The sequence below is a fragment of the Salmo trutta genome, chromosome 30 (genome assembly GCF_901001165.1).
Source record: "Salmo trutta chromosome 30, fSalTru1.1, whole genome shotgun sequence".
Classification (NCBI taxonomy): Eukaryota; Metazoa; Chordata; class Actinopteri; order Salmoniformes; family Salmonidae; genus Salmo; species Salmo trutta.
In genome coordinates this window covers 5,339,996-5,350,099 of record NC_042986.1, presented here as the reverse complement: position 1 = coordinate 5,350,099, position 10,104 = coordinate 5,339,996, and the positions used below count along the sequence as shown (strand labels likewise).

General features: G+C 42.4%; 1 protein-coding gene across 1 annotated transcript in view; it reads right to left on the bottom strand.

Moving 5' to 3' along the window:
- Window positions 1-382: 382 nt before the first annotated feature.
- Window positions 383-10,104, bottom strand: part of LOC115168847 (espin-like) — a 146,543-nt gene continuing 136,821 nt past the window's right edge. The window contains exons 13-15 of the mRNA XM_029724384.1: window positions 7,959-8,038; window positions 7,591-7,602; window positions 383-1,217 (exon numbers count right to left, since the gene is read on the bottom strand). Of these exons, the coding sequence (XP_029580244.1) occupies window positions 1,070-1,217; window positions 7,591-7,602; window positions 7,959-8,038 (240 nt within the window). The 3' untranslated portion in view covers window positions 383-1,069. The remainder of the gene's footprint in view (window positions 1,218-7,590; window positions 7,603-7,958; window positions 8,039-10,104) is intronic.

The window sequence follows — 10,104 nt, the reverse complement described above, 5'->3', positions numbered from 1 at the left end:
CTTTAATTACGTTATCCACAACTAACAATATTAATAAACCCATTTTAAATTACTGTTATGTTTGCAGTTAGCCATATGATATTAATGTACACTGAAAAAATAACAGGTACAGGAGGGACTTTATCAATTTCCCATTTGGTTCAATAATATCTCGAAGTTCAGATGGGCTCAATGAAAAATAGCATAGTAGAATGGTCTGATTCTATATAGGTCTTCGTGCAATACATGGAGATGATCTATACAGTATCAAAATGCCATTGCTTATTATGTTAACCATGACATTTTCCATCCTAAAAGCAAATCTACAGTAGAATACAACAGTCTAGTTTTAGCGCTCAATTATCAATGTAAGTGTGGGTGAATCAAATGCAGAGAAAACAGATCGTGGACAGTTTTTTTTTGTATTTATGAAAAACTGCTGAACCTATAGCAATGACCACTTTTCCCACAATGCCCAACAAGACAGACCAACAGATCAACACTGAGAAAGGTTGTTCGAGTGTATGGAATTGTGGGAAATTCCTACAGAGTCATGTTAAATAATGTGAAGTAAAGCTAGTGTATATGATTCAAGACTAAGGTTCTTCATACAGTTGGGATATGTAGTTTTTAGCCAAATGTTTTGACAGGACAAAAAGGGGTAGGAGCATCTATTCAATGTGGTCATGTAGTCCTTTGAATCAGACACCGCTAACGTTGCGATACGTACAGTTTTTGTCCACGGGACCTTGGTGCGGCCACACCATTTCAGGATGGCAGAGCTGCAAAGCATGTTGGGAGGTGGCATGGTCCTGTTTGGTGGGTCGTCACTAGTTAACACTGCCACAAAGTGTTAATTTAAGGTTATTAGGGTTAGGTTTAAAATAAGGCCAAAACGCACATTTTTGTAGCTAATTTTGCCTTTGTGGCTCTGGAATCTGACTTTGTGGCTGTGTTATCTAGTGGAAACCTGGTTGGGGTGGGGTGGGGTGCGATGAGGGTTGGGTATGGGAGGGGATTTTGGTAGTAGTTGGGTTGAGGGTTGTTGGTTGACATTAAAGGGGAAGAGGGTTGGACGGGGAGGTGCTATCTACTGTTTCGCTTTGTCTCCTTTCTTCAGGATGATCTGCCGTTGCCATGGCGCCAACTTGTTCTCGTTGTAACCCATGGTCCGTAGTCGCTCCTGCTCGTTCTTCTCCTCACTCTCCTTTGCCTTGTTTGCAAGCTGCTCCTCTTTTCTGAGTGCACCAATAAGAGGGAAGGTGAATACACGGTGTCAGTGTGATTCAATGTGTGACTGTTTCAGCTGGTATTAAGAAACAATTGCCTGATTCTGGGCCAACCCGAACTCTACTGTGCTGTCTCTGATGTTATTTTTACATGGTAATTTTCAGCCTATGGTGCATGCGTTACCAGAATAGCCCAGTACAGCTCGCTCGGTTTGGCCCTGTTGTGTAAATAAAAAGGTCACAATTACCCTGGGCACCACTCTGTTTATCTCACCTCTCCTTGTCTTGTCTGGTATGACACGGAGTACAAGGAGTGGAATGTAAGCACAAAACAGATTCTGGATTTTAGGCTAGGTCACCACATCAAATGTAAATAAGATGTGCTTGAATTAGCTGGGAGTTGAAACTTTTGGGACTAATCTATTGGTTCCATTGTACCAGGCAAAGCAAAGCTCAAGTATTTGATCCTGGTCAGGTAACAATGAATACTTTTGGTACCTCCTATAACTGGTTACTACCTGGTAAACATACATTACAGTGTAATTTCTTCTGCCTTATGGAAGATGTAACTCAGTTTTAAACATGTCGTGTTACAATGAGCAGGATCAATGAGTTAGTCACCTAACGCTGATTGTTAATGACTGAGTCCTATTGTATCAAAAAGGCAGCAACATTTCAGGGCTGATAAGTCAATATAATGCCATGCTTGCCTCTAGTTGATCCATTTTATATGATGTCTTAAGAATATTTATTATATGAGAGTTTGACTGCTTCATTCAGTCCATGTGAAACCAAAAATCAAAACGCTATATGGCATCACTACTAACCAGGTTTCCATGCAACCTTTTTATGCGAGTAAAGTACATGTCGGATAAAGAATGTCACAACAGGGATAATGGAAAACATGCTAGACAATGTGGGATCTTTTTGTATCGGTAAAATGTATTGTGAGAAATGGTGGTGTAAATGCGCAAATATTGATATAATAACAATCATATAGAAGTAAACATGGAGTCACGCAATGATATGTTGTGTGGTCCTCCCACTACGACTTGGGAAAGCATGCAGTTTATTGGGCTACGGATGAAATCATTTGTATTTTATTATTTAACCTTTATTTTGCCAGGGAAGACATATTGAAACCTAGGTCTCCTTTCCAAATGCGCTCTGTATAATACAACATAAATAAACATTATATATACACATACACAGTGCCTTTGGAAAGTATTCAGACCCCTTCACTTTTCCCACTTTTTTTCGTTACAGCCGTATTTCTAAAATTGATTAAATTAAAATTCAGCAATCTACACACAATACCGCATAATGACAAAGCGAAAACAGGTTTAGACATTTTTGCAAATGTATATAAAAAAAACACTTAAGTATTCAGACCCTTTGCTCTGAGACTTGAAATTTATTTCAGGTGCATCCTGTTTCCATTGATCATCCTTGAGATGTTTCTACAACTTGATTGGCATTCACCTGTGGTAAATTCAATTGATTGTACATGATTTGGAAAGGCACACACCTGTCTATATAAGGTTCCACAGTTGACAGAGCATGTCAGAGCAAAAACCAAGCCACGAGGTTGAAGGAATTGTCTGTAGAGCTCCGAAACAGGATTGTGTCGAGTCACAGATCTGTGGAAGGGTACCAAAACATTTCTGCAGCATTGAAGGTCCCCAAAAACACAGTTGCCTCCATCATTCTTAAATGGAAGAAGTTTGGAACCACCAAGACTCTTCCTAGAGTTGGCCGCCTGGCCAAACTGAGCAAACGGGGAAGAAGGGCCTTGGTCAGGGAGGTGACCAAGAACCCGATGGTCACTCTGACAGAGCTCCTCTGTGGAGATGAGGGAACCTTCCAGAAGGACCACCATCTCTGCAGCAATCCACCAAATCAGGCTTTTATAGTAGAGTGGACAGACGGAAGCCACTCAGTAAAAGGCACGACAGCCCGCTTTAAGTTTGCCAAAAGGCACCTAAAGACTCTCAGACCATGAGAAACAAGATTCTTTGGTCTGATGAAACCAAGATTGAACTCTTTGGCCTGAATGCAATGTGTCACATCTGGAGGAAACCTGGCACCATCCCTACGGTGAAGTATGGTGGTGGCAGCATCATGCTGTGAGGTGTTTTTCAGCAGCAGGGACTGGGAGACTAGTCAGGATCGAGGGGAAATATGAACGGAGCAAAGTACAGAGAGATCCTTGATGAAAACCTGCTCCAAACCACTCGGGACCTCAGACTGGTGTGAAGATTGATCTTCCAACAGGACAATGACCCTAAGCACATAGTCAAGACAACGCAGGAGTGTCTTTGGGACAAGTCTCAATGTGCTTGAGTGGACCAGCCGGAGCCCGGACTTGAACCCGATCTAACATCTCTAGAGAGACCTGGAAATAGCTGTGCAGCGACACTCCCCATCCAACCTGACAGAGTTTCAGAGGATCTGCAGACAAGAATGAGAGAAATTCCCCAAATACAGGTGTGCCAAGCTTGTAGCGTCACAGCCAAGCAGATTCGAGGCTGTAATCACTGCCAAAGGTGCTTCAACAAAGTACTGAGTAAAGGGTCTGAATACTAAATGTGATATTTCAGTGAACATTTTTAAAATCTGAAATTTCAAAAAATGTCTCGTGGTATTATGCAGATATTGATGAGAGAATTAAACAATTGAATCAATTTTAGAATAAGGCTGTAATGTAAAAAAAAAAAAGTCAAGGGGTCTGAATATTTTCTGAATGCACTGTTCTCACACACATACAGTACCAGTCAAAACTTTGGACACCTACTCATTCCAGGGATGTTATTTTTACAATTTTTTACATTGTAGAATAACAGTGAAGATGTCAAAACTATGAAATAACACATGGAATCATGTAGTAACCCAAAAAGTGTTATATTTATGACAGCTTTGCACATTCTTGGCATTCTCTCAACCAGCTTCAGCTGGAATGCTTTTCCAACAGTCTTGAAGGTGTTCCCACATATGCTGAGCACCTGTTGGCTGCTTTTCCTTCACGCTGTGGTCCAACTCATCCCAAACCATCTCAGTTGGGTTGAGGTTGGGTGATTGTGGAGGCCAGGTCATCTGATGCAGCACTCCATCACTCTCCTTCTTGGTAAAATAGCCCTTACACAGCCTGGAGGTGTGTTGGGTCATTGTCCTGTTGAAAAACAAATGATAGTCCCACTAACCCCAAACCAGATGCGATGGCGTATCTTTGTAGAAAGCTGTGGTAGCCATGCTGGTTAAGTGTACCTTGAATTTGAAATAAATCACTGACTGTGTCACCAGCAAAGCATCACCACACCGACACACAACCTCCTCCATGCTTCACGGTGGGAACCACACATGCTGAGATCATTCGTTCACTTACTCTGCTTCTCACGAAGACACAGCGGTTGGAACCAAAAATCTCAAATTTGGAGTCATCAGACCAAAGGACAGATTTCCAACAGTCTAATGTCCATTGCTCGTGTTTCTTGGCCCAAGCTAGTCTCTTCTTCTTATTGGTGTCCTTTAGAAGTGGTTTCTTTACAGCAATTCGACCATGAAGGCCTGATTTAATGCAGTCTCCTCTTAACAGTTGAGATGTGTCTGTTGCTTTAACTCTGTGACTTTATCCTCTGCAGCAGAGGTAATTCTGGGTCTTCCTTTCCTGTGGCAGTCCTCATGAAAGCCAGGTTCATCATAAACCATTACGTACTAAGTGACTGCAATTGAAGAAACTTTCGAAGTTCTTGAAATGTTCCATATTCACTGACTGTCATGTCTTCAAGTAGTGAAGGACTGTCATTTTCTTTGCTTATTTGACCTGTTCTTACCATAATATGGACTTGGTCTTTTACCAAATAGGGCCATCTTCTGTATGCCACCCCTAACCTTGTCACAACACAACTGATGGGCTCAAACGCATTAAGAAGGAAATAAATTCCACAAATTAACTTTAACAAGGCACACCTGTTAATTGAAATGCATTCCAGGTGATTACCTCATGAAGCTTGTTGAGAGAATACCAAGCATGAGCAAAGCTGTTATCAAGGCAAAGGGTTGCTACTGTAAAGAATCTAAAATATATTTTGATTTGTTTAACACTTATTTGGTTACTTCATGATTCCATATTTGTTATTTCATAGTTTAGATGTAGAAAATAGTACAAATAAAGACAAACCCTTGAATGAGTTTGTGTGTCCAAACTTTTGACTCGTATGTATGTGTATACAGTGAGGTAAAAAAGTATTTGATCCCCTGCTGATTTTGTACGTTTGCCCACCGACAAAGAAATGATCAGTCTATAATTTTAATGGTAGGTTTATTTGAACAGTGAGACACAATAACAGCAAAAAAATCCAGAAAAACGCATGTCAAAAATTTTATAAATTGATTTGCATTTTAACGAGGGAAATAGGTATTTGACCCCCTCAATCAGAAAGATTTCTGGCTCCCAGGTGTCTTTTATACAGGTAACGAGTTGAGATTAGGAGCACACTCTTAAAGGGAGTGCTCCTAATCTCAGTTTGTTACCTGTATAAAAGACACCTGTCCACAGAAGCAATCAATCAATCAGATTCCAAACTCTCCACCATGGCCAAGACCAAAGAGCTCTCCAAGGATGTCAGAGACAAGATTGTAGACCTACACAAGGCTGGAATGGGCTACAAGACCATCGCCAAGCAGCTTGGTGAGAAGGTGACAACAGTTGCGATTATTCGCAAATGGAAGAAACACAAAAGAACTGTCAATCTCCTTCGGCCTGGGGCTCCATGCAAGATCTCACCTCATGGAGTTGCAATGATCATGAGAACGGTGAGGAATCAGCCCAGAACTACACGGGAGGATCTTGTCAATGATCTCAAGGCAGCTGGGACCATAGTCACCAAGAAAACAATTGGTAACACACTACGCCGTGAAGGACTGAAATCCTGCAGCGCCCGCAAGGTCCCCCTGCTCAAGAAAGCACATATATACATGCCCATCTGAAGTTTGCTAATGAACATCTGAATGATTCAGAGGACAACTGGGTGAAAGTGTTGTGGTCAGATGAGACCAAAATGGAGCTCTTTGGCATCAACTCAACTCGCCGTGTTTGGAGGAGGAGGAATGCTGCCTATCACCCCAAGAACACCATCCCCACCGTCAAACATGGAGGTGGAAACATTATGCTTTGGGGGTGTTTTCCTGCTAAGGGGACAGGACAACTTCACAGCATCAAAGGGACGGGGCCATGTACCGTCAAATCTTGGGTGAGAACCTCCTTCCCTCAGCCAGGGCATTAAATGGGTCGTGGATGGGTATTCCAGCATGACAATGACCCAAAACACACGGCCAAGGCAACAAAGGAGTGGCTCAAGAAGAAACACGGTAAGGTCCTGGAGTGGCCTAGCCAGTCTCCAGACCTTAATCCCATAGAAAATCTGTGGCGGGAGCTGAAGGTTCGAGTTGCCAAACGTCAGCCTCAAAACCTTAATGACTTGGAGAAGATCTGCAAAGAGGAGTGGGACAAAATCCCTCCTGAGATGTGTGCGATCCTGGTGGCCAACTACAAGAAACGTCTGACCTCTGACTGCCAACAAGGGTTTTGCCACCAAGTACTAGGTCATGTTTTGCAGAGGGGTCAAATACTTATTTCCCTCATAAAAATACAAATCAATTTATAACATTTTTGACATGCGTTTTTCTGGATTTTTTTGTTGTTAATCTGGCTCTCACTGTTCAAATAAACCGACCATTAAAATTATAGACTGATCATTTCTTTGTCAGTGGGCAAACGTACAAAATCAGCAGGGGATCAAATACTTTTTTCCCTCACTGTATATGTATGTATGTGTATATATACATGCATGCATGCATACATACATATACAGTGAGGGGGAAAAAAGTATTTGATCCCCTGCTGATTTTGCACGTTTGCCCACTGACAAAGAAATGATCAGTCTATAATTTTAATGGTAGGTTTATTTGAAACACCGTCTGGGAAGCACAAATAAACCATAAAAATCACACAGAAAAACAGTTGCATTACTCCACAAAAAAAGCAATACTATAAATTGCCCAAACGGCATCAGAACATCCAGATGAAATGTATTGTGATCCAACAACACGGTGCATGATGGCACATTCTCTATATAACACAACATTGTTATTCGGTACGTTGGAATTTAACTGCAAAAGTTTTAGTTTTTTCCTCCAATACACAACATTTTGTACGCAACAATTCAGTTTGATGGAAACCCCTTTGGTGGGGAAATGCACATTGTTTTTATGTGGATTTTATAATATTTGCATTTAAAATCTGTTGCAAATTGGATGGAAACCAAGATCATGATAATAGTTTGTGGCATATTATAAATGAACATTTTATAGAATGTTTTCTTACCTTTTTTGCTCCCTGCCCGACCCGGAGAAGTTAGGCACAAAAGGGAATTTAAGGAAATACAGTATTAATGCATGGCATTCAAAATGTTACATCACATAACGACTACAGGAAATGTGTATTGTGGTTATAGGTATATGCTCTAAATATTTCAGGATCTACATGACTTGCAATTTTTTTTATCAACCCACCCAACACAACTTGAGGGAAAAGACAGAAAAAAAGAAAAAACATTAACCAAGGCAAACAGACAAACAACCGGAGAAATTGACAGAAGGGAGGACAAATCAGAGACCATTGAAGAGATAATGGAGTAACAGTGGAGGCTCCTGATTGGAGGAATGGGATGGGTAGCACCGCATCTCACTCACTTCTCTTCATCAAGCTTTTTCTTGATGATGTCCCTCCGCCATCCTGGCATGGACGCCAGGCGCGCCACCTCCTCATCCACCTGCAGAGGACCAAACACACAAGAGCCAACACCGTCACAATGGGGCCCACATTTAACACTGTCCCTGCCCAACTCCACTAATACAGTCATCCCATTAGCCTCCAAGGAACTGAGACTTTTCCCATCCTTTTGTTTCTCCAATGATGTTGCTCAAAGGTGAAGCACCTGATTTTGGACCCTTTATAATGCTTACATATTATGGCTGAAACATACACTGTAAAGAGCTGTCCTGGCATCGAATACCATTTAAAAACATTTCAAATACATTATCTGTTGCTTTGTTGAGCTTGCCTGGCGCAAGGTATCAAATAGAGTAGTCACAAAACTGCAAACCTCACCCATCTGGCATTCCAGCCCAGCTAAAGCAATTTCTAATAACATTTGAACCCAGGTCTAGACCTTATCAGCTGACTCTGGGCCCAAGAAAGTGAAGGTAACCTGCCTAAATGACTACCACCCTCGGTAGCCATGAAGTGCTTTGAAAGGCTGGTCATGGGTCACATCAACACCAGACCCACTCCAATTTGCATACCACCCCAACAGATCCACAGATGATGCAATCTCAATCGCACTCCACACAGCCCTTTCACACCTGGACAAAAGGAACACCTATGTGAGAATGCTGTTCATTAACTACAGCTCAGCATTCAACACCATAGTGCCCACAAAGTTCATCACTAAGCTAAGGATCCTGGGACTAAACACCTCCCTCTGCGACTGGATCCTAGACTTCCTGAAGGGAAGCTCGCAGGTGGTAAGTGTAGGCAACAACATATCTTCCACGCTGATCCTCAACACGGGGACCCTTCAGGGGTGCGTCTCCTCCTGTACTCCCTGTTTACGCCAACACCATCATTAAGTTTGCTGATGACGATGAGACAGCCTATAGGGGAGAGGTCAGAGACCTGACCGTGTGGTGCCAGGACAACAACCTCTCCCTCAATGTAAACAAGACAAAAGAGCTGATCGTGGACTAAAGGAAAAGGCGGGCCTGTAGTGGAGAGGGTTGAGAGTTTCAAGATCTTTGGCGTCCACATCACCAACTAACTATCATGGTTCAAACACACCAAGACAGTAGTGAAGAGGGCACGACTTTTCCCCATCGGGAGATTGAAAAGATTTGGCATGGGTCCCCAGATCCTCAAAGTTCTACAGCTGCACCATTGAGAGCATCCTGACCGGTTGCATCACCGCCTGGTATGGCAACTACTCGGCATCTGACTGTAAGGCGCTACAGAGGGTAGTGCGTACGGCCCAGTACATCACTGGGGCCAAGCTTCCTGCCATCCAGGACCTATATACCAGGCGGGGTCAGAGTCCAGTCACCCAAGTCATAGACTGTTCTCTCTGCTACCGCACGGCAAGCGATACCGGAGCGCCAAGTCTAGGTCCAAAATACTCCTTAACAGATTCTATCCCCAAGCCATAAGACTGCTGAACAATTAAACAGATGGCTATCCAGACTATTTACATTGACCCCCCCCCCCCCCTTTGTTTTTACACTGCTGCTACTTGCTGTTTATGATCTATGCAGTCACTTTACCCTTACCTCAACTAACCTGAACCCCCTGTATATAGCCTCGTTATTGTCATTTTATTGTGTTACTTTTTATTTTTGACTTCAGTTTATTCAGTAAATATTTTAACTCCATTTCTTGAACTGCATTGTTGGTTAAGATATCGTAAGTAAGCATTACACAGTAAGGTCTATTGTTGTATTCGGCGCATGTGACAAATAAAATGAGATTTGGAGAGCCATTTTTAAGTGACTGAAACCCAGCTCATTGCAGACGGATTGTGGACAGTGCACACACACTGCCTGAAACCCGTCTCTTTCAGGTCCTAATTAGAGGATGGGAGCCATTTTGGATTTCTCATCTTCACCTGGCTACAGATCCATTATCCCCCTCGCATCCCTCACCCCACAGCGTTTCACTGGCCCTAGCCAACAGTATCCGTGTAAGCTTAGCTCTCTACACATATCATTTTTTATGGTTCCCCTGGGAACTCTAGAATGGGAGTAAAAATATGTGATGTAATTTGATAGACATGCAAGGAAAGTGAGA